General features: G+C 33.8%; 2 protein-coding genes across 3 annotated transcripts in view; one reads left to right on the top strand and one right to left on the bottom strand.

Moving 5' to 3' along the window:
* LOC111053042 overlaps window positions 1–6,104 on the top strand; it is a 37,969-nt gene extending 31,865 nt beyond the window's left edge. Inside the window, exons 16-17 of the mRNA XM_039425854.1 lie at window positions 1,779–2,029; window positions 5,603–6,104. Coding sequence (XP_039281788.1) covers window positions 1,779–2,029; window positions 5,603–5,743 — 392 coding nt within the window. The 3' untranslated portion in view covers window positions 5,744–6,104. The remainder of the gene's footprint in view (window positions 1–1,778; window positions 2,030–5,602) is intronic.
* Window positions 6,105–7,412: 1,308 nt separating this feature from the next.
* LOC111053041 (solute carrier family 25 member 44-like) lies at window positions 7,413–26,031 on the bottom strand. 2 transcript variants are annotated; one of them, XM_039425856.1, is made up of 5 exons: window positions 25,638–26,031; window positions 19,505–19,785; window positions 17,111–17,294; window positions 14,949–15,076; window positions 7,413–12,348 (listed from the first exon to the last, which is right to left on the bottom strand). In XM_039425856.1, exons 1-5 carry the CDS (start codon window positions 25,813–25,815, stop codon window positions 12,157–12,159), a joined length of 963 nt encoding a protein of 320 aa, XP_039281790.1. In that variant the 5' UTR covers window positions 25,816–26,031; the 3' UTR covers window positions 7,413–12,156. The 2 variants fall into 2 exon arrangements, with proteins under 2 accessions (XP_039281790.1, XP_039281789.1); XM_039425855.1 differs by lacking the exon at window positions 25,638–26,031 and adding an exon at window positions 22,275–22,696.
* Window positions 26,032–26,118: the final 87 nt, after the last annotated feature.

The raw sequence follows: 26,118 nt of genomic DNA on the forward strand, positions 1-26,118 counted from the left end.
CCCTTGATACATTACGCAGTATTGCACTCCTTTCGAAAAAGGTTTCACGTAATTTATCGATGCAGGCCAAGGATAGGTGTTACTGAAACAGTCAATGGGAATGATGAAAAGACGTTACAGCTATATATCCTATCCCTTTCAATTCTGGGCTGATAATCACGCTTTCATGAAGTGATTGATAGTAGGTTGTAGGTACCCGGTTCCATTGACGCCCCCATGGTAGACAAACACCAGTATTATTGGCACAGACTTGTAGAATATTTCCAAAGCTTCAAAATGACATCTGTTTGGAGGCTGTAAGTCCATATTTTACGGCTGGAGCGTCATCGGAAAAAGAGTAAAAAGTACTGTTTGGAGCGGAAAACACTCTTTTTCCACCAAATGCCAATCCCAACAATTAGAAAACCGTGTAACTCATGATTCCTTGAAGGTACAGACTTGGGAATGGCATCAATCTCTTTATAATTATGTGTAGAAAGAGATTATCCATGATGGCACTCTCAAAAATGTTTATCATCATGGAAAATACAAGATGGCGGCAAAAATTTGTCTGTAATTCTAACAATGTCGAGGATATCGGATAAATTAAGCGATCTGGAAGCTTAAAAATAATCATACTACAATATCCGAAAGATCTATTCAATTCCACCAACTTTTACTATGGTGAATAAAACTTCAAACTCTTGAAATTAAATTTTTATGGGGACAAAATTTTATTTTTTACCCTGTAATCTGTAAATGTATTCAGAGTGAACAAACACCAATATTATTGGCACAGTGTTGTAGAATATTATAAAAGCTTCAAAATGACATCTAGTTGAAGGCTGTAAGTCCACCTTCTACGGCTGGAGCGTCATTGGAAAAAGAGAAAAAACTACTGTTTGCAGCGGAGAAATATATAAAACGCTTTAATTAACACCCGAGAGACATGCTATTTTATGCCACCAGAGCAGACATAATCTAGTAGGTAGCTGATGTCAAGCATTGAACCAACAGCTGAGACACGCGCGCTAAATACAAAAACGAAATGAGGAAAAATGCTAAGTGAGATTTAACAGACCTCCATTCACGGGCCAGATGAGGAGAACACCGGACATGACAGTGGAGATGAAGTTTGTGCCTAACCATAATCTTTTTCATTGCCTCAGCGAAGCATGACCGCTGGGTCCTTCCCATACAATGTATGGGTTGAGTTTTGCCTTTGAGTTTTCAATTAAACTCAAGTCTAAATCAAGTACTAATTTCCCATCTTGAAAAAATGTAAGTGTCTACGTACATTTTTGAGAAAAGGTGTGGCATATTGTGGCAAGAGCCCTTGTAATAAAAAACATTTCAAGTGTCAATGATAAGCTATCAGTCTTCAAGTCATTATTGTCAGCGTTGTAAATGGATTTTAGAACTTCTTTAGACCTATTTGTATATTCATATTCAGTTCAACTTGTTGAACATTTGGGTACGGTAATGAGTGAAATATTAAAAATTCTACTGAAAAAATAATTCTATTTTCCTACAAATTAGAAGAACTAATTCAGAGTTCCATTTTATCACAAAACGATGTCCCATACAATTGTATGGTCCTTCCCATACAACTTCACTTCATTATTTATCAATTTTATCAAATAAAATAGACAAATAAATAAATTATTACAATATTAATTTCAATGTCATAGTAAAAAAATAATTTATTAAAACATAATTTTTTATGAAACTAAATAAAAATAGATATAATGGAAATTTAAATATTTTTCTCAATAGCGAATGTGTTGTGATTTGTGCAGTCTCGTTCCGGCCGGCCGAGGTTGGCGATGACGTCATCGATGAGCTGATGGGCGTTTTGCTAGATGGCGGAGTGGACGATGGGAAGGTGTGGACGCAGCGCAACGTGATGCTACTGGTGCAGGGGGGCGACGCCACAGCCGCGCAACAGCGACTGTCGCGACTCACTGTCGCGCTGGTCGCTGCCGACCTCTTGTCAGTCGCGCGACTCGAGCAACAGGTGGTCAGCCTCTTCAGGTGTATCTGGCCCGATGTGAGTATTCGTTCAGGAAAAAGAATAACATTGTTTCTTACAGGAGTGTTACAACACATAAGGTAAAGTTTCACTGTAAAAATAAGCCAGAACATCAACTGGGTAATAATGTTGTGAATATTCAAAGTGATATTCAGCTAGTAGTGATTGCTTTCTGCAATCAACTTTAAATTTTTATTCTGTCAGCTGTTTTATCGTAAGCATTGGCAAGTCTAGAGAAAAAATCTGGTGTGGCGCACTCACACAACTTTCCTTGCCGTTATGAAAATTGATCAACTGACGCTAGTGTTCCAGCGCATCTCAAGTATACTTTTCTAAGATCTGAGCCAGCTGGTGACAGGACAATAACGGTGCTATCTCTTCATAGTGAATGATTTAATAGAATCAACAGTTGCCAACAGTTTGCAATTGAATAAACTTATTTTCTCTAATTTCGAGCTTATTTTCAATTTTAGGTGAAAATATTACTGTACATTAATTGTAGAGATTTTCATGCTCAATCTTTTCCAATTAAATTTTTTTGTTTGAATTGTATTTAAAGCCTGATAATTTAAAATCTAAAATAAAACTTTGCATAGATGATGCAGTGCTCCTGAAATTTTTACAGATATGGAACTTGTAGCAGTTGATATCAATGACTTTTCTAGGTATGAATTTGATCAAAATCGTTGGAGCCGTTTTCGAGAAAATCGCGTAAACCCCTGTTTTTGACAACATTTCGCCATTTTAGCCGCCATCTTGAATTGCATTTGATCGAAATTGTTCGTGTCGGATCCTTATAGTGTAAGGACCTTAAGTTCCAAATTTCAAGTCATTCCGTTAATTTGGAGATGAGATATCGTGTACACAGACGCACATACACTCATACACACACACACACACACACACACACACACACACACACACACACACACCTACAGACCAATACCCAAAAACCACTTTTTTGGACTCAGGGGCCTTGAAACGTATAGAAAATTAGAAATTGTGGTACCTTAATTTTTTTCGGAAAGCGATACTTTCCTTACCTATGGAAAGGGCAAGGAAAGTAAAAATACTTTCTGAGTAGTTGTGAAGGTGATATTATGGTAGTTATCCATACTAAGTATATTATATACTCCAAGGTTTACCAGATAATGGTGTAACAACCAAACCCGTTATCACATGACGCGGTTGCACAAAAGCCTGTTGAATTTTTATCGTGATTAAATGTTACGAGAGCCAATCAGAGAAGGTTTTTTTTTAAAAGAAGACATCTCTGATTGGTTATCTTGGCATTTAATCATGATTAGAATTTAACAGGCTTTAGTGCAAAGTTCGTTGGCCAACAAAATTGACTCACTCCGTCAATGATGCGTGCAACTGGAACTATTTCTCTTGACTGAATAAAAAGACTAGATATTATCCAAATAGAGATTTATTAAAAATCGAGATACCGGTTTCGGTTGTTACACCATTATCTGGTAAACCTTGGAGTATAATATACTTAGTATGGATAACTACCATAATATCACCTTCACAACTACTCAGAAAGTATTTTTTCTCTAGACTTGTCAATGCTTTCAATAGAACAGCTGACAAAATATCAGCGGCATTTTGAGCTAGTTCTCTAGCCCGAGGGTCTCACTAGTTTAATCTGTAACAGAACTTACAACTCTAATTTTTTTACTTTCCTTGCCCTATTACCATAGGTAAGGAAAGTATTGCTTTCCGAAAAAAATTAAGGTATATATATATGTGTGTGTGTGTGTGGTGTGTGTGTGTGTGTGTGTGTGTATAAGTGTATGTGCGTCTGTGTACACGATATCTCATCTCCCAGTTAACGGAATGACTTTAAATTTTGAACGTAAGGTCCTTACACTATAAGGATCCGACACGAACAATTTCGATCAAATGCAATCCAAGATGGCGGCTAAAATAGCGAAAATGTTGTCAAAAACAGGGGTTTTCGCGATTTTCTCAAAAACGGCTCCAACGATTTCGATCAAATTCATACCTGAAATAGCCATTGATAAGCTCTATCAACTGCAACAAGTCCTATATCTGTAAAAATTTCAGGAGCTCTGCCCCATCTATGCAAAGTTTGATTTTAGATTCTCAATTATCAGCCTTCATATACAATTTAAACAACAAATTTCAAGTGGAAAAGATAGAGCATGAAAATCTCTGCAATTAATGTCCAGTAACATGTTCACCTAAAATTGAAAATAAGCTTGAAATTCGAGAAAATGTGATTATTAAATTGCAAACTGTTGGCAAGTGTTGGTTCTGTTAAATCATTCACTACGAAGAGATAGCAGACCTCGTGTGTCTCCAGCGTTATTGTCCTATCACCAGCTGTCTCATATAGTAGACTTGAGATGCGCGAGAACACTAGCGTCAGGTGATCAATTTTCATAACGGCAAGGAAAGTTGTGTGAGTGCGCCACACCAGATTTTTTTGTGATTTATCTTACGGTTCTTTCAATTTGATATAAAGAATGAAGTCGATGATCATTTATTGTTCACATCATGTAATAAAATTACTGTAATATGAATAATACCTCATGTAATATGAAATTGAAATCCGATAAAAAACAGACTTGTAATGATATCTTACCAAAATTGTTTCATGTGCTCTTGTCAGCAAACTTGATCTGTAGAATGGCTCCAAGAATGTGTTCAAAATTTAAGTCGTTATTGTTAGACATACGAAAGAGAATCAGAACTAAAATCAAATCAAGAGAAAAAATCCAAGAGAATTAAATCTAGAACTTGGCTTTGCTTGTTCAATGAATCGAAAAATAGGTTCTAGAAGACAAAATGTATAAGGCCCGGCCACACAGAGAACAATCAGGATCCCATAAGTATTCACATCTATATCTTGGAGATATAAGAAATAAATATAGATTCCTATAGGATTGCAGTTCGCTCTCTGTCTGGCCCGGCCCCTAGATGTACAACACTGCTGTATCACTGAATGACAATTATTGAGTAGAATCTTGGAAAATATCGTTTGCAACTTGAGTATAAACATTCTGACAAATTTGATAAACCATTATCAAGTTTGGCAAAGAGTTTCTTTGTACACTTGTTGCCAAATAAATATTGTAACTCATTGTATAAATAAAACTGCCTTTTTTGAAAATACCATCAATTTTCAAAACTTTCACGTCCGTTTTCATCAAGCTGTGTCAAGACATTCGAACATGGCCAAGCCGGTACGTTTTGCAAGTGTGCACTGGAATTGTCAATAGTGACTATCAAGAATTTGTCATAATATTTTACAAAATACGCCAACATCGCCACAGAAATCATATGTTCCAGTGCACTCGTTGTAAACCGTACCTGACCGTTATTCAAATGTCTTGACCGAGCTTATTAGTAGAACCGGTCATCATTATGATTGAATTAGATTAGACTAGAACTTGACAGTTGATTCTCAATGAAAATTATTTTCGTAACATCTGTCACAAACTCCTCTGTAGTTGGTAGCAATGTACCTTGGTTGATAGGGAATTCACTATCTAGTCAACATTTCATTCATATCAATCTGATATGTTTTTTTAGTTAATAAATGGTTTCGGCCTGTTTCAGAACGTGTTGCAGATGATATCCGAAGGCGTTCGTTGCACAGTGACTGACCTCAAACAAAAGACTCGCTGTGATCCCGAATTTCTTGATCTTTTGTCGGTCATTGCCGCTGATATTAGCACAGATATTGATTACGATTTATAGTTACTCCAATCACCAGATTTCAAATATTTGATGACAATGTTGAGCTCCAACATTTAGTATTTTATCTATGTTATCATTTAATTGTATGATCTCTGTTTATATTGGGAGACTCATTTTGAATACAATAACATATTGTAAATTTCATTTTTTATAATATATTCCACTTGCAAAGTTAATTCCAAAGTGGAATTAACAATATTCAAGTGTTTTTATTAATTGTATAATGTTTATAGTATCAATCGATTACTCACATGATACTTCACCAAATGTATTGTATAAAGCAATTGTTACAATAATTTTACCAAATGTAAGACTAGAACTTGACAGTTGACTAAATAAACCTATTTATTTTTCTCAAAAAGAATTTTCATTTTTTTCATTACTTGTAGAATCTTAGTAATGTAGTATTAAAGTATAGAGTACCTATTAAAGAAGTTTAAAATAAGTGAATGTCCTTGGGAGGACAAACTGAAGCCCTGCTTCCCTATAAATTTATGTTCTGCTGATCACAAAATGAATGTACCTATTATATAGTAGTTCAAAGGAGTCTTTGGGAGGACTTACTGAAGCCCTGTTTCCCTATAAATTTATGTTCTGCTGATCACAAAATGAATACCATTGGCTCTTATGAGAGGGTTCACACATTTTTAGTCTGCCAATGTGTGAATACTCCCATAGAAACCAATGGTATTCTATTTACGCTTGGCAGAGCATATATTATTTCTTCAGCAGGGCTTTATTTATTATTTATTGCTAGGATTGATATAAACGCCACCTTAGAGTTTTGAAAAGTTACTCGGATTTGGTTGAAACTCAACATAGTGCTTGTGCTTGACCTGAGAAGTAGTATCGAGACTAAATATGACGGCATATTCAACTTTCAGTTGATTCATGAAGCTGATTGTTGATTCGTGCTCCTCACATCAAGAAGCATAAATATGCCAAGTTTCAGCTATTTTTATTTTTTTAATTTGGCAGAATTGGTCATATCTCTTGAACCTATGGTGCATGTATTTTATATTCTATCATAAGCCTGAGTTTGTCTCTTCAAAATCTATCTTTTGGTACCAAGATCAAACAAATGCGGCCATCCGTTCAGAATTCTTGAAAATTCAATATTTTTTTGGATAAAACTAACAGTATTTCAGATTTGGCTGAAATTTGCACTATAGATAGAGTTTGACCTGAGAAATTTCGATGCCAAATTTGGCGCCCCTAGCTACTATACAGAGTTAATTATGGAGCTGCAAATTTGAGAATGGTCTTATATCCTGTGAACAATAGTGAATTTCACAATCTGATTGTAGATTTGTGTTCTTTACATCAAGAAGCATAAGGATGCAAAGTTTCAGCCAATTTGAAAAACAATATTCACAAAAAATCGAGTTTTTTATTGGCGGAAAGAGGATGTATCCAAGATTTGGTTGAAACTCACACCATACATAGATCTTGACCTGAGAAATTTCGAGGCCAAATCTGGCGCCTCTAACTATACAGAGTAAGTTGGATAAAATACAGACATGAACATCAATATGAATGTATATGCTAGATTCACCCTAAACTGTGACCATTCCTTATACAAATAACATCAAGGCTTCCCATTAAACCAATGAATATAAATACATATGAATAAAATTTTATGTTTATGAGGTTGACAAAAATAAAACACTTCCAAACCGAAATTTGTGTATTTCCTTTCAACATAATAACAATTTTCATATTATTAAAAGACTACTTCCCATAGTATCACAAATATTATTGCAAAAACAAATAAATCTAACTTTATAAAATAATTTTTTCAAGTTGGAAGTTTATAGTTGGTTTGAATTATTAAACATACAGAAAGGACCTGAGAAACCTTGCCTGAGTAAAACTTTCATCTTTAAATAAATTTCGCACATGTGAGAAAGATTCCAAATATTATAGAAATGCATAATGAATTATACATTCAACATTATTATTTTATTACATAAAGATGATTAATTTTAAAACTGTTACCATTGGTTCAACAAATTTGTTTAAGAGATTACAAAAAATAAACTCACATAGGAACTGTATCCAGTGAAAATTGATTAACAGTATTATTATGTTAGTTGGTACATGACAATTCAACTCATACGAGTATTGTTAACATGTTTGGAGTAATGGCAAATAAATGTTATATTAATTATTGAAAATTGGAAACACTTTTACACCATCCATTCTTTAAAAAATCCTACATACATTATACAGTTTGAGAAGGTTCTATCGAATTCCACTCGTATATGTATATAATATTTTCTTGGCCAAAAATGTAATAATAATTATTAATTACATCATCATTATGCCAAAAAATCAAGTAAATTTTAGATCATATGAAATTCGTAATGAACGTTTTTAAGAGAAAAAGCGGCTTCATTTATTTATTAAACAATGTACTGTGTATGCTAATTTGATAATTATATCAGGTAACTACTAAATATCATCTTTCTAATAGTATTCATCTCAAATTCATAGCATGGCATCAAAAATATATTAATTAATTCTTTGGATTTCATTAAAAGATCATGCTTGATGCTTTCAAAATTTTCACCTTTTTTAAATTGAAATAAAATTTGATATTAAATTGCAATAATAATTAATATATTATTGCATCCATGCCTCAATAAAATAATATTTTCTATATTCTATAGGGTAATATTTATCTGAAACGTAAAACACTTTTAGGAAAAACATGTTTCTTTAATCAAATTTGATATAATGGAAAAATGTATTTAAAATTATTTTCAAGTTTGTTAACTTCAGTGTTGAGTTTGTATAATAATAATTGAACAATAATAAATAAAACAACTCTATTTTTAAAAGTATTCAAATAAGTATAAAATTAATAAAAGTAGAACTCCTAGATAAAGTACAAATTAATTGTTTATACTTTCCAGACCATAATATGGTATATTATATCATGGCAATAAAAGAATTGATATCAATTCCTAAACAATTCAATAGAGAAAATAATATTTACGTACTATGTACTATTTGAAATCTCAATATATCATCAGATTATTTGGCAGTTTTCTTAATTTTGTGCAAAAAAACTGATAACACAGGTGAGCAAACTAACTACCTTTATATAAATAGGAAAATATTAATCTTGCACGAACAAAATTAAGTTTAAAACGAAATAAAATCGAACCATATACATTCTGTCACACATATTTTACATTTTTGTATACAATATTAATATTACTATTTTTACAACCAATATTAAATTTTATAGAAAACAAAGAATAATGCATTGCAAAATTTATGACATCGGAAAATTAATAGAACGAAGGTCTGGTTGAACGCCTATTAAATTTGACCGTGATTAAAGGCGTCGTCCGCTTCTCAATGGATCTCGTGGCGTAAAAAAGTCACTTAATTTAAAAGACGTACTTGCAATCGAGAACATAACGTCCAAATAGAAATCTCTTTCCAATTTAATCCTCATAAACTATCTTTGACATAACAAATAAGTATTATATACTTTGTACGTATTACCTATATACTAGCTACTACTGTACACATCCATCCAATTCATCTTTTTTGTATACTGTAATATCTATATTATATTAACAACACTATATCTACACATAGTTTAACACTGCCGAAACATGAAAGGCTCAATATAGTATAGTCAGCAAAAATCAATATTCCTAGAATTCATTTTTGTAAAAATTCACCAAGAGATGGTTGGTCCTTTATAAAAAATATTAATGTGGATACACATTTTTTATTAATTATTGAAAATCACAATACAGTAAGTAAATAATTCATCACTCAATAAACAAATAACCAAAAATATTATGTTGTTTACATACGAAACAGAAACATCACTATTGTAACTACTCTCTGTTCCACAATGAAAGTTATGAGAACAATGAAAGTTCTAATACATATGAAATCAGAGTTAGTGAGTTACAATAAAAAATAATTCTATTATTTTAACGGCGACTTTAAAAAAAAACGAATGATAAATTGAGCTACCTCAGAAGTAGGGAATTGGAACTATTTACAAATAATTATTTTATTAGAACACTAATAACTATAGTAAAATTCAGTATTACATTTCTTATGAAAAACATCAACGCTTCTGTAAATGCTGGAAGTTCAAAGTGAATCTCACAATAACACTCAACTATTTAAAACAATATATTGAAATAAATATTCACGTTTAGAACACTGCTATTATTGTAATCATAATTGGATGGGTTCCGGAATCCACATAGATTTGGAATACCAACATATTTTTTAGTTGATTAGTTTTTACAACAGAATAATCATAGAAATATTGATTGGCTGACATTTGAGTTTCTTTTAGCACGATAATGACTATTTTACAACATAGTTTCAACAACAGTTCACAACTTCAAAATAATTCAAAAAAATTATTCTTTTGATCTAAACCCATGGCGTTATTGAATTAATAATATAGACAACTCACTCACTAATATTGCAAATATTATATACTCTATTATAGTCAGATACACTTGAAACTGTCAGCATTCATTATAAATAACATCAATGCTTATGATTCAACCAATGGTGACAGTTTCAAGTGAATCACACCATAGTTACTTCAAAACTGATTACGAAAACTATTAAAAATGGCCGACTAGAAAATTAAATCTAATCTACACAGATAACTTTGTAATCATAAGTTAGTATTAATAATCCAGCAACAATAATGATTAGTTTCTTAATAAGACAAGACTACAGTTTCTATCTATTAAGAAATGCAATTCTAACAGAGTGAGATTTACTTTAAACTGTCAGCATTTATGTTATTTATAAGGAATTCTAACAGTTTAAAGTAAATTACACTATAGTTGTTTCTGTTCACATATTTACTGTGTATAATAGCTGTATAACTACTAAACATAATAACATTTTTAGAATAGATTTTAAAATATTGATAAGCTACAACAATATCATCAAAGTAGAGACCACATTTATATTATTATCACGTTCAATTGTTAGCATACTGTAGTGAATTTCACTCAACTATTAGCATTGATTGAATTACATGCATTGATGCTATTTATTAGAAATGTTGACAGTAATGCCATGATAGTGATGGGAATGTCACAAACATCTTATGGTGTTAGGTGTTAACTTTTTAAAAATGAGGAAAGATCGTTTTCAGGAAGGATTAAAATCCTTCAAGTTTTATCAAGGATCATTGAGAATAATTAGCTTACATCATCATTATATAATATTTTAATCGAAATTAGGAAGATAAGTTTTAGTTGACTGTTTCTTGTTTTTTCATTTGTAATGATTCCAATAATACAACTGTCTCTCCAGTTTGAGAACACTGTCGCAAACAACAGTTATCGTTCAACAACATTATTGCAAATTGAATTTACAACCCAACAACGTTTTAAACACTATAGTGTGATTCAATTTAAACTTTCAGCATACCTCATACCTAACATTACTGTCTCCCATTAAATCGATACCGACAGTTTGAAGTAAGCCTCAATACAGCAAATTGCAATCAACTGCTATTGAAATAATGTTGAAAACTCATCTCACGGAATTATGACAAACTGATTAGAAATTGATATCGTTCACAACAATATTGCAAATAAATTCTATTACCCAATCATCTTTTCTAATCCTAAAAGATGGTATTTGGTATTCTAATCCTAGAAGATGGTACTAAAGCTGATACTTAGATGTGAGTTTCTCTATACAATGAATGAAAAATTTAAAAATAGTTCATGACAAAAATTTACAACACTACCACAGAATACAAAGAAGGGAAATTCTCAATAAAACCAATGTAATAAACTTGTAATATTTACATTACTTAGTGAACTTGTCCCCAAAAGTCCAGTAGATGTACGTCATTTTGGAAAATAGTAGATTTGGCGCTAATTTCAAATCACAATGAAGTCTACACTTAATTGTAAGAATTTTGTAGGTAAATTTCGAATACATGTCCAACACAAAATACAGTGGAAGCATAGAAAGATGATTACAGTCAATCTCCAGTTGTCACTATACAATAACGCCGCCATGTGGCATGTCTTTCAAATTACAATAAAGCATTTATTTTTCATGTAAAATTAAAGACAAATGCTCATTTATTGACATACAATACTAAATACAATTATAAAGATTATTGCAAAAATATAAAAACAAATCTATAAATAGGGATCCGTATATTTTTTCATATGGGTTTCTCCAGGTGCCCTGATATTACAAATGAATAAATAAAATAGTTGTAATCTTATTCAATTGTTAGGGAATTGGTGCCCAGGTTTTGGCAGAGTTTTCCTTGTGTGTATTCTGTGACATTACAATAGTTGCATTGCAGCGGTTGCATTGCTAACAGTTGAACGTGAATCCTACTATACAACGATTACAATATTAATGAATTGGTTAGCTTACCATCGCACCATATCTTTGTACTCTTGCCTAACACTGATGCGTTTTATTGTCTCGTAACCGAGGATGATGGACGCACTGAAGCAGACAGACTGCACGAGGCGAGCGGAGAGCCCCTTCGAGAACATCCACATTCCCTCCTCCATCCAGAGGGCCTTCGACGTCTTCAGGATCGAATTGGTGCGCTGAACCTGCCAGACAAGAGGCTGGTTTAGTTTCACCATATGGATGGTATCTATACACAACTTATGTGTGCGGTCAGTTCTTGAATCTTAGAAAGCCCTTCAGGTCTTCACACACTCAGCTAAGTCTAGCTAGAAATACTTGGTCGATTGGATTAGATGCTGGCTTTATAATCCAGAGACCCGGGTTCGAATCCCAGCCCGATCAATATATTTTTCTCGGGCCACTCCCGTGTTTCGGATGGACACGTTAAACCATCGGTCCCGGCTGCCTAAAAAGCAGTCGTTAGGTCATGTCAGAGGCTCTGAAATTGATTAGTTGCCTGGAAATTCTTACACCAGACCTGAGCCAGTCAGGTCACTCGATATTATTATTTAGGGCCGGTTTCCGAGCTCGGGATTTAGCTAAGTTCTAGACTTTAAACAGCTAGAGTCAGAAAATTCAAAATAGCTGAATCTACACTATTTTCTCTTTACGACTACGCCTCGTTTCGGAAAGACAATTTTGTGACTCCAGCTGTTTAAAGTCTAGAACTAAGCTGAATGCCAAGCTCGGAAACCGGGCCTTAGTGATCTTAGAAGGAGCACTAGTCTTGAGCGATTTAACATTGGGAGATAGGACGGCCATTATATCCATATTCCTATTATATCTACACGTAGCTGTGTGGTTGATGACCTTTATTACACTATAGTGAGATCCATGTTATATTGGCATTGAAGAAAGATAGGAGAACAGTATTGGTGATTCTTTGCCTTCTGAAGAGGATAGCTGATACAGGAATATCTGATGTAATATTAACTAACCATTCTTATTTAAATAATCAATTATATCTTATTCGTCAAGAAAATATATTTTTCAATGATTAAATGATAGATTTTCATAATTGAAATTGAAAACTTTATCAATTCATAATATTTCTACATTGTTGAGAAACGATCCGACAACGTTGCGGAGCTAGAAAAGGATGGCGCTATCTGTTTTGTCGTATGATAGACAAGGATAGCAACACCAATACTGCAAGATTATAACGTGCACCTCACTATAGTCATGTTGCAACGGTGAATCTGTGGTAATGGAAACGAGGCTCTATCAGACGTTGTCCCTACTAGTGAGCATAAAATTAGCTCACAGGCTCTCTGTGTTCTTTGAATTCTGGCAGCACTGTACTCCATAAGAGCAAGGTTTGCACAGACTATAGTATAGTTTCGGTTGATACACCATTATCAATCTCTAGTAAAACTAACTTTTAGAAATTGAGCAGCAGAATATAAATGGTGCGAATGGAACCATATTATGATTGATAGATGTTTGACCAACCATCAACATTACAATCTGTCATTGGCCGAGACACCTACAATGGGCGGAGCATTCAAACTCAAGTCAAGAAATTCAATTCAACAAAAAATAAGCATAACACACACAACCACAATTGAAAATGGATTTGATACATTAATCTTTATTCACAATTATTGTAAATACGATATACTGTACGAATAAAAATTAATTATTAAATTGATGATGTATTTATTGTATGAATCAACCAATAAACCAATTCACAGTACGAAAGTACTAAACGAAAACAATATTCAACTCTATAGTTTAATAGTAGTTTATACACAACAATTTTATAAGAGGGGTCTTTAAAGCACGAGTTAGATGTAGAATTAAGACTTGAGTAGTGAGCAAGCGTAGCAAGCGAACGCGTATCTCAAACATCTCACGAGTGCTTTAAAACCCATATAAAACTGTTGTAGGCCTATACACTATCTTATCTACGACCACTAAGGGCCGGTTTCCGAGCTCGGCATTTAGCTAAGTTCTAAACTTTAACTGGCTTTAAACTCTGGAGTCAGAAAATTGGCTTTCGAGTCAAAGCGTTAACGTAGTCGAGGACTTAAATACTTCAAAAGTTTTTTAAAATTCAAGTTAGCAAAATATTGTGAATTTCCCTCATGTTTACTGCGTTAAAGACCTGGACTCAAATAAGTCGAGAACTTAATAGACCCCGGAGTTTAGAAGATATAATCGTGACTCAGAAAGTCGATTTAGACCCAAGGGCTTATCTAAGTCCTGAACTTATAGATCTCGAGCTCGGAAACCGGCCCTAAAAGTACAGTACGGTATCAGATTCCCGACTTGTTAGGTTAGAAATCAACTAACTAGCCTATATGGAAAATTATTGAAATAATATTGGGTGAATAGCTTTTCTATTAATTATATCGGTTGAAAAAACAATTTGAAGGAATCAGAATGAGTAAACAAAAACTTTATAATTTTAAATTGAGTTAATGTGCACAATCATTGCATTTATAAATGTTCACTTAAAAGGAGGAAACATTGTGATTGGTCGATAGGCCTACTCCATTGCATAATGTTATGTAAGTCGTTGCATAAAGTCCTCATTATAGCATTGTTTTGAAAATCCATTGCCAAAAGGAAGCTATTGCTTGTAATGTTGTAATGCTCACATTATAACATGGTCGTAGATAAATATTTTTAGTATGAATGTTCCGCCCACCGTGGGCGTGCTTGTATCAACAGTCTCAACCTTTTAATTTTCAATAAATTTTTCATGTAGATCAGTTGTTGAAAGCATCACTTCACTAACCTGTAGTCGAGCCCGTATTGTGTCCATAGGATTGGTTAGTAGAGTGGTGGTGAACCCGCCCAGGGTTCCAGCTATGCATTGCACTAATAGATGAGATACGTCTTCGGGAAGCATTAGAACTAGTTGATCTGAAAACAAAACCAAACGACAATTACACACTACCAAAATAAATTGATAAATATGTACTGAGAATGTGGTTAGAAACACACCTAAAGCTAAAGGTCCACTCATCTCTCATCATCAATCATCGCACAGGCCTAGGGCTCGTGTGGGCATCATCCTCAGAACAAAAAAGTTTGTACAAGCTTGATAAATACTTGTACAAAAAAGACAATATGACAAATACTATTTGCACCCAAAAAATATTGTCGGGTACAAATATTTATTTTTTTCATTTACAAATGATATATTACTAAAATTTTATTCTATTAGAAATATAATTTAGTAGTTTAATACCCAGTACTTTCATCATAGTTACTTATCAAATATACAAGTTTCATTGTAGCCGTAGCCATTCAACATATTTGTTGGGCAAATTAATATTTGATAGAAGAATTATAGTCCGTTATTCAGTGTGAAAGGTATTCTCGGGTGCAGCAATTAACAGATGATATGAGTCATCATGTTTATACGAAATGTAAAGGTGCGTACAGATATACGCGCCGCGAACATGAGCAATTCACTTTTAATCAGCTGATTATATCTGTATTTTTACAGAAACGGTAAGATACAGATATAAAAAGCTTTGCATCAGCTGATTAAAAGTGAATTGCTCATGTTCGCGGCGCGTAAATCTGTACGCACCTTAAGGCCGGTTACAGAGCTTGACCGACCGTCAGTGCGTATGCACCATCCTGACCATACATCAGTTTTTCTGACTCAAAAAATGGACACCTTTACAGATTGTTTGATTGCAGCTTATCATATTCGTAAACGAAAGATTAAAAGACGTAGATATCAAGTTCTCCGATGGTCGCCCAAAGAGCATTTCAAAGGGAATTTAGTACCATTATCATTGCTTGGGGTGAAGATACATTTTTTAACTACCTCAGAATGTCCATCAGACATTTTGATGAGTTATTTTGAGCTTGTATCACCATTGGGAATACTTGCAGTCACTTTAAGCTACGGATCAAATAAATGTAGATATATGATTTTTCAATAAAAAAATTAGAAATGATTGAAGAAATGTATAGAAAAACTCTGAATTCAAATGTATGACACTATTAATTGAATTCATTCATTATGCTATTCAATTCAATATCAGCCTATTGTCGGGCAGAGGTGTCAGCACATTGGTTATGTTACGATCGGGCTACTGATCAGTACAAATCTGAAAGCTTCTATTTGCTTCAATAGCGCGTCAGTCGACCGATGGAACGGATACGCACGAGCTCGACCGATGGTCTTCGTACGCAGTGTAAAACGCATGGTCCTGACCGTGCGCATGCGTGCCGTCAGTCCTGCTCTGTACTGATATATTGAATATCTATGGAAAAGACAAGCGCGACTGACGTACGCACTGACGGTCGGTCGAGCTTTGTAACCGGCCTAAGGGTGCGTTCACATGTACAGCAGGTACATACAGTTGCAGAACAGCAGGTAGAAATGTACAAACAATTTACACCCTGGATCACTAGAACAACTTAGTTCAAAGAATAGCCATTCATCCCTTGCAACAAAGACAGGTCGCAGTCCGTTGCAGTTGACAGCTCACTGGCATGTCAACATACAATACGATATAGGATACAAAGCTTAAATTTTGTCATAGGAGAAAGAAATCAAATTTCTTGAGATTCAGTAGCCTATGATAAGCAGAATGTAATAGCATTTTTAAAAAACTTAAATATCTCAGATTTCGTGTTGTAAAAATTTGTGATGGAAAAGATTTGTCCTACCATTGTTTTACGGTACCAAACTTTGTCCAGATGTGTTATTGTCTACTAGGGGTAGAAGCGTGCTAATCAGATTATTCATGCTTCACTACATTCACCCTACAAAATAGAACAGTTGCAAGTTGCAGTGTGCCCAGTAGATAAGAACGCTTGTGTTCTATTCCTCATATAGAAAGTTCCACTAACAAAGTTGCTGTACGTGAACGCACCCTGACATTACATTTTTACATGTCTAAACTTAAACATTATGTTATGGTTGTTAGCTACCTTGGTAGAAATGGTAGAAAGACCACCAGAGAGCACTGTTGGGAACATAGGTGCAGAGCGATGCAAAGTAGCCCCGGTAAAAGCCACGGAATCCGTCCGTCTTGTAGATGATGTGAGCAATGTCCAGCGTCGTGCGAAACTTCGATCTACTTGGATCCAACGAGATGCCCAGGGGATTCGCTATCTGTAACCGTACAACACCACTATGTTAATCCAGTGAAACGCTACAAGTTACATGAGATATTTAGATGCATTGTATGATGGTGAGATTTGCAACTATACAATATTAAATCAAAGAGCTACAAGAGTCATACCAGAGACGTTTATTCAATATTATTCCAGTCTGTGTATTGCCAGAATCTACCGGGGAAAATAGTTGCAATGTTGTTGGTAAATAACAAAAGAACCAGACTTTTTACATCTAGATGGATACATGATATCCGACTCGAATGCGATTCAACAATAACATATTTTGTAACCAATTAGAATGTTGTAAAAATCTATTTGACTTATGTTTGGCCTATTTTGTATGATATAGTTTTGTTACACTCCCAGGTGAAAGACGCTAAACAGAATATGTTCTGACCAATTTTGCAATCAACCTTTTTCTATTGACTGAACCATCTATAGATGTTGTCATGTTCGTAATATTATAGTTATGTTCATAATTACAATATGGGCTACAGACTGTCTCACGAAAGGAAACAGCCGAAGACCATAGATTCGATATGAAATTTACAACAAAAAATGACAGTAAAGTTCTCTTATTCGTTTTCATGATCTATAGATTTTTCGATATTTTTGAAAAACGACAATAGCTAGAAAACTTTGTCAAAATCTTATTCTGAGGATATTGTTGGGAAGAGAAAGAAATTTCTACTAAGATTCACATAATTTGTATCTTTGTTTAACTTTTTATAAGCGTTCAAACGCTTATTTGGCTTTGTACTCGATGAATGCAGATTTTTCAGCTTGAAGCTTCCATAAAAAGTTGAAAAACGCCAAACGAAAGAACAAATTATATTATGATTATTTTAAGAAATGTCCTTCTCTTTCAAAACCATATCCATGATTGGATCTTGACTAATAATTTTCTAGTTATTGACGTTTTTAAAAAATATCGAAAAATCGATAGCCTATATCTTAAAAACTAAGGTCGATATAAGAAAATTTTACTGAACATTTTTTGTTACAAATTTCATATAGAATATATGGTCTTCGACTGTTACATCTTTCGTGTGACACCCAGTATATGTTATACTAATTATAATATGGGTGGTTCAGTTACGAGAAAAATGGGAATCGACCTTTTTACTTTCCTTGCCCTCTTACCATAGGTAAGGAAAGTATTGCTTTCCGAAAAAAATTAAGGTACCCCAATTTCCAAATTTCTATATGTTTAAAGGTCCCCTGAGTCCAAAAAATTGGTTTTTGGGTACTGGTCTGTATGTGAGTGTTTGTGGTGTGTGTGTGTGTGTGTGCGTGTGTGTGTATGAATGTATGTGCGTCTGTGTACACGATATGTCATCTCCCAATTAACGGAATGACTTGAAATTTGGAACTTAAGGTCCTTACAATATAAGGATCCGACACGAACAATTTCGATCAAATGCGATTCAAGATGGCGGCTAAAATGACGAAAATGTTGTCAAAAACAAGGTTTTTCGCGATTTTCTCGAAAACGGCTCCAACGATTTTGATTAAATTTAGGTTATACCTAAAATAGTCATTGATAATCTCTATCAACTGCCACAAGTCACATATCTGTAAAAATTTCAGGAGCTCCACCCCATCTATGCAAGTTTGATTTCAGATTCCCAATTATCAGGCTTCAGATACAATTTTTAAACAAAAAAATTCAAGTGGAAAAGATTGAGCATGAAAATCTCTAACAATTAATGCTCAGTAGCATTTTCACCTAAAATTGAAAATAAGCTCAAAATTTGAGAAAATGTGATTATTCAATTGTAAACTGTTGGCTACTGTTGATTCTATTGAATCATTCACTATGAAGAGATAGCAGACTTCGTGTTTCAACAGCGTTATTGTCCTGTCACCAGCTGGCTCAGATCTTTGAATAGTAGACTTGAGATGCGCGGGAACACTAGCGTCAGGTGATCAATTTTCATAACGGAAAGGAAAGTTGTGTGTGTGCGCCACACCAGATTTTTCTAGTGATAGAACCAACTATAACTGTAATAATATTATTGACGGAACCTATTGTTTCTATTTATTGTTAAATTTGTATTTTCTATATTTTTCTTATAGTAGAATCAATGCTGATTGACAGCAATGAAATAACTGTTAACGTATTTGGAAAGTTGTAAGGAACTTTATAACCGGTATACAGAATCTCCCGAAATTGAGTGAACAGCTGATCTCGTTGAAACCAACCTTAGCCTGAGACTGGCTGGACAAGCCGATGACCATGAGGTGCTGCGAGATGACATCGAAGGGCACAATGACGGTCTGGCCGACGAGAGAGGCGGCGCCACCCCCAAGCATGGCCTTGACCGAGGGCGGCGACCGATACTGGCTGAGCACGTGGCGGACTCCCTCGTAGGTGCCGATGTACATCACACCCGACACGATCTGCACCGAACTCACCCAGAAGCCGCGGTACAGGCCCGACACACCCTCCGTGCGGTAGATCTTGTTGCCCGCGTCCCACAGACCTACACAAACAATTCACAACATCAATCACAATTACTAATTATACCTTATGGTGTTTTTGCCTCACCTTCTGTACTAATAGGAGCATACTAATTATAGTTACTGTTAGTAGGTTAACTAAATCTTTATTTAATAATTATTATCTCTAATATTATAAATGAGGATATCATTTTGTGATTATTTCTTATTAAAAAAATAGCAGTTCTTGAATTTTCATGTATGTACTTTAGTTTCGTGCAGTAGCTTAAATTTATTTTTTGTAAAGCTTTTTTATATTTTGTTTTCGGCAAATAAATTCATCAATTTTATTCATACCCCATGTCTATTTTCAAATACGCCGCGATATTACGACCAACTGACATCATAGAGAATTTTGATAGCATAAGAAGATATCCCATGGTATAAACCGTTTATGTTCCAAATTTCAAGTCGATTTTTTGTTAACTCAAGCCGATTACTGTTGACTACTGTCTATTATTACTGTGTTATTGGGTTGAGAGTGTGAAAATGGCACATTATGAGAGACAACCAGCGTGACATAGCTCATGAAAAAGAAGTACCGTACCAGGACTATCAGCTTGAGTTAACATTGACAATTGGATCATCAACGCCATATAGCAAGGGATATCTTCTTAAATAAAGTATAGGCCATCTTAAATAAGTATACTTATCTTAAATAAGTATTTTAAATAAATAAAATAGTATAGGCTAATATCTATTTATTTTTAAATTGATTATGCTATTTTTTCTCTATGCTAGCATGACTTAGTGAGCGTTCCAATCATTTGAAGCAACATTAACATACCGTGTCGTCCGACTAATATCGTGTCGTTGAGAACACCGCTCCCACTGGTGTTGATAGATTGAATTGTTAATAAAGACAAATTTAGGGATCTATAATTATATTATATAAAATCGAAATGACACTGATTCATTCACTCTCTCACTCATTTATAATAAACAGAACTAAACATCTACTGACTAATACGTTCAAATTTGGCAGGTATGTTCAGTTGGCCTCCTAGAAGCGCACTAAAAACGGATTTGAAATTAATTCTAAGATACGCTAAAAATCGGTGTATTTCTAGCGGTTTCTAAGCTTTTTCAAGAACTCATTGACAGAGAATGTTCAAATTTGGTACAGAAGTTGAGCTAGCATCTAGAGATTTTGTCTTGTGAGGAAGCCAAAGACACGTCCAAGAAAGCCGGTTTTACAGCGTTCTTTCTGAAATGTTTCAAGAACTAATTGACAGAAAATGTCCAAATTTGGTACAGACATAGATTCAGCTAAAACTATCAATTTTGTTTAAGGTGTTGTTGCTGTGAAAGAGCTTGAAATTCACGTCAAAAACACGCCTTAAATCGCAGTTTTTTAATCATTCTTTGCGTTTTCACAGCTTTCTCAAGAGCAAATGAGCAGAGAATGTTCAAATTTCCATTTAGATTCTGGAAATTTAGTGTTTAAAATATTGCCGAAGATACGCCCAAATCGGCGTTTATTAGCTTTTTCGCAGTTTTATGAGAAGTAATAAGTCTGTATTTGACAGGAGGCAAGCGAAGGAAGTCTCCTGTTCTCAATTCTGGATGATACAGCCGAGGTTTCAGGAGGCGGAGCCCCCTGACTAGACGGATAAGGCAAGCAATTGAGCCAGCTGCTAGTGAGAATAATTATAAACTCGTGTTTCAATAATAACATAGTGTAAGATTAACAAATATACACAGTCCTGATATTGAAAAATATTATAGTTAGGTCTACGTTAAAATTGCAATATTTGCTATACATTAGTGTTACTATCCTTGTCTATAATTTGACAAAGGAGATAATCTAATGCTATCCTTTTCTAACTCCGCAACATTGCCAGATTGTTTTTAACAATATAGAAATTTATTATAAATATTAGCTAAAGAAATATTTTATCTCAATCATGAATTCATTATTTTATAGCCTACTCTTAAATAGGTTATAAGCTTACATTAGATATAGCCTACACCGGTATCAGCTTCCTTCTATAAACAAAAATTGTCTTCTAAAAACAATTCCATCTATAACCCTCTGACTGGACTATTATTGTTTCTACCAGTTTCTATATCAATAAGTAAGTTGACGTACAACAAAATAGCCTAATAAAATTTTGTCGAGATTTGAGGTTATGTCTATTGATTGAATCCTGTATTGATTTGTGACCCAAATTTCTGACAAGAAAGGTAAAAGAGAATCAAAATAAAAATGAGCTTAACTAAACATCAATTATTAGAATAAGAACAGAGCGTCAAATGAAAAAATCAGTGCATATTTACTTGACATTTTATTTCATCAGATGTGATTTATTGAGCAGATCAAACAATGCATTTTGGACTCATTAAACACTTTCAGACTCATAAATATTGGAGCATAGTTGTATTCACATGAGTATAACGGTTCAGAAAATTGATAAGAGGTTAACAATAATTGCATAATCTTACCAACGTGCTATTGTAAACATCTACTCACCATTGTACATTTGCCCATGCTTCTGAATTTGCAATCTGGTTTTAATTAGTGTCAAAGGATAAAGACTACATCTAACACAAAAAGAACTCAGCATGCTCAGGGGGAAAAATTTTCTTTTGTCCATCATATCCCATTCTATGGTTTTTACATAATGAGTAGATGGTTCGTCCCCCGACATTTCTAGAGCCCCAAAAAGTTGGACAAACGTAAAAAGCTACCATTTCAGCATACTATGTACTCTATGATAATATTAACGTTATATTAGATAGTAAGATTTCACTGATGAAATTAGAGAAATAATTATCTAGACTAGATCTTCGACCTTGCACATAAGAAACAATACTGAGAACAACCATGTTTATTTCAACATTCAACTCGCTTGCATCGCATCTCGCATGATATGATTTCGGGCAGCCAGTTTTACATTAAACAGCTGTTTATATAGCCAGCTGTTTTACATTTTGCCGTTCTGCGTACGTCATTCCCGCGTCTTGCAAAGCGCAAAATTTGAATTGATAAACTAAATAGTTGATAATATAAACAGCTTTAAATTCTGCCTCTAATTTTAAAGTTAAATGTCACTAAATTAAAAGGTTTTAATAGTCTTAAAACTCACTTGCACATTGATTGTTTAGTAGCAAGAGTATATTTTTTTACACAGGACAAACGGTACTTAGAAACTTTAAAATACCGTACTGTATTGCATTAAATAAAATGAAAATAAAAACTTATTTTTATTAAGATTATAGAATTTGGTTGATGGATTTTTTACTTGAATTAGAAGTACTGAGTTTCTTCAGCAACTCAAGTAAAGACGGTTTATCGAGATTCTTCTTCTAAGAAAAGCATTAAAAGTTAGATACATACTGTAGTGTAAAACAGTAAACCTGTAATGTAATATTAAGCCTGTAATAAAGCACAGGCCTGTTAAAAAATTGTAAATTTATTTTCAACATGGCTTTTGAATTGAATAATAATTTGCTTGGAATCTAATGCTAGATCTCATGTAAGCCTAGGTTCTTCATTTTATATACCCTAGGTGATGTTTTTACTTCCAACATTGACATTTATTAATATTGTATAATATAAACTTAATAAGTTAAGGATAACAAGAATATTTTAAAGTTATCATAATACTATTTTCTGTTTCCAATAATAATCAGTCGAAATTTTGGGTGGGCTCTGCCCCCCCAAAATTTGGGTGGGCTGGAGTAGCCCACCTTATGGAGTTGATCAGAGTGTTATTTTCCAAGACCATCTAGATGTCCAGATGGCTATCTAATATTCTGATAATCAATTATTTCCAAATTATTATTAAAATATAAAAATAATCCTGCACTGCTGTAAACTATTTTATCATACAATATTTTTAAAATTCAGTAAATCATATTCAGAGTTCAATTCATTTCTAAAACAGTTACGGTACCGTGCGTGTTTGACATGTCGCATTCTATTAGCGCCGATCCAATAATATCATTAGAATAAGAGTTTTCTCATAACTTGATTTCACGGTAGGCATTGGTGGATGTATATGTGGGTTGGATTCGAATTATTCGTAATTCTATCTATTGCCGATAACAAAGTATTGATGAACATATTTCTACAAGCAGCAACTGGCAATAATAAGAGCATTAATCTGGACAGATTCTGACCTTGAAGCATTTTCTAAATAGCCATATAGGTTTCAGAGCTTCACAATATTTATTCGGAATTTGTTAGATTCTGAGGCACAATCCCGCATTAGATGCATCAGGATTTTTGCTCGAATTGTTTGGCTCCATATTGTATCTCATCGCAGTTACCTAATAGCATCAAGGATATTCTATTCCATGTATTAGAATTGCAACACTGATATTCAAGCAAATCAATTTACTTGTCCTTGTTCGTGCACCACCTTCGATTCTGAAAAAAAAACAGTTTTGCAACTAAACGGTATATTCTCGCCAAGGCTCATTTAAAATCTTTTTTGGGTGTTTTCCGAACCCAAAACAGCCCATTACAGTACTGAATTTTATATTTTTTTGAGAATCAATTCTCTAAAAAGCTGAGAAAACTTAAAAAAACACAAATTTTGAACGTATCTTTGGATTTTTTTTTCAAATCCGTTCTTAGAAGGCCAGCTAAACTTACCAGCCAAATTTGAACATATTTGATCCAGCAGATATCAATTTTGTTTAAGGTGTTGTTGCTGTGAAAGAGCTTGAAATTCACGTCAAAAACACGCCTTAAATCGCAGTTTTTTAATCATTCTTTGCGTTTTCACAGCTTTCTCAAGAGCAAATGAGCAGAGAATGTTCAAATTTCCATTTAGATTCTGGAAATTTAGTGTTTAAAATATTGCCGAAGATACGCCCAAATCGGCGTTTATTAGCTTTTTCGCAGTTTTATGAGAAGTAATAAGTCTGTATTTGACAGGAGGCAAGCAAAGGAAGTCTCCTGTTCTCAATTCTGGATGATACAGCCGAGGTTTCAGGAGGCGGAGCCCCCTGACTAGACGGATAAGGCAAGCAATTGAGCCAGCTGCTAGTGAGAATAATTATAAACTCGTGTTTCAATAATAACATAGTGTAAAATTAACAAATATACACAGTCCTGATATTGAAAAATATTATAGTTAGGTCTACGTAAAAATTGCAATATTTGCTATACATTAGTGTTACCTACTATCCTTGTCTATAATTTGACAAAGGAGATAATCTAATGCTATCCTTTTCTAACTCCGCAACATTGGCAGATTGTTTTTAACAATATAGAAATTTATTATAAATATTAGCTAAAGAAATATTTTATCTCAATCATGAATTCATTATTTTATAGCCTACTCTTAAATAGGTTATAAGCTTACATTAGATATAGCCTACACCGGTATCAGCTTCCTTCTATAAACAAAAATTGTCTTCTAAAAACAATTCCATCTATAACCCTCTGACTGGACTATTATTGTTTCTACCAGTTTCTATATCAATAAGTAAGTTGACGTACAACAAAATAGCCTAATAAAATTTTGTCGAGATTTGAGGTTATGTCTATTGATTGAATCCTGTATTGATTTGTGACCCAAATTTCTGACAAGAAAGGTAAAAGAGAATCAAAATAAAAATGAGCTTAACTAAACATCAATTATTAGAATAAGAACAGAGCGTCAAATGAAAAAATCAGTGCATATTTACTTGACATTTTATTTCATCAGATGTGATTTATTGAGCAGATCAAACAATGCATTTTGGACTCATTAAACACTTTCAGACTCATAAATATTGGAGCATAGTTGTATTCACATGAGTATAACGGTTCAGAAAATTGATAAGAGGTTAACAATAATTGCATAATCTTACCAACGTGCTATTGTAAACATCTACTCACCATTGTACATTTGCCCATGCTTCTGAATTTGCAATCTGGTTTTAATTAGTGTCAAAGGATAAAGACTACATCTAACACAAAAAGAACTCAGCATGCTCAGGGGGAAAAATTTTCTTTTGTCCATCATATCCCATTCTATGGTTTTTACATAATGAGTAGATGGTTCGTCCCCCGACATTTCTAGAGCCCCAAAAAGTTGGACAAACGTAAAAAGCTACCATTTCAGCATACTATGTACTCTATGATAATATTAACGTTATATTAGATAGTAAGATTTCACTGATGAAATTAGAGAAATAATTATCTAGACTAGATCTTCGACCTTGCACATAAGAAACAATACTGAGAACAACCATGTTTATTTCAACATTCAACTCGCTTGCATCGCATCTCGCATGATATGATTTCGGGCAGCCAGTTTTACATTAAACAGCTGTTTATATAGCCAGCTGTTTTACATTTTGCCGTTCTGCGTACGTCA

The sequence above is a fragment of the Nilaparvata lugens genome, chromosome 4, assembly GCF_014356525.2.
Source record: "Nilaparvata lugens isolate BPH chromosome 4, ASM1435652v1, whole genome shotgun sequence".
NCBI classification, from domain to species: domain Eukaryota; kingdom Metazoa; phylum Arthropoda; class Insecta; order Hemiptera; family Delphacidae; genus Nilaparvata; species Nilaparvata lugens.

Bases quoted from the DNA above. Each gene is read 5' to 3' on its own strand.
- LOC111053041 (XM_039425856.1), bottom strand. From the start codon at position 25,815: ATGTCGGGGGACGAACCATCTACTCATTATGTAAAAACCATAGAATGG. The intron at 17,295-19,504 runs GTTGGTTTCAAC...GTACGGTTACAG, and splicing joins CCAGCCAGTCTCAGGCTAAG to ATAGCGAATCCCCTGGGCAT. The intron at 12,349-14,948 runs GTTAGTGAAGTG...CTTGTCTGGCAG, and splicing joins CAATACGGGCTCGACTACAG to GTTCAGCGCACCAATTCGAT.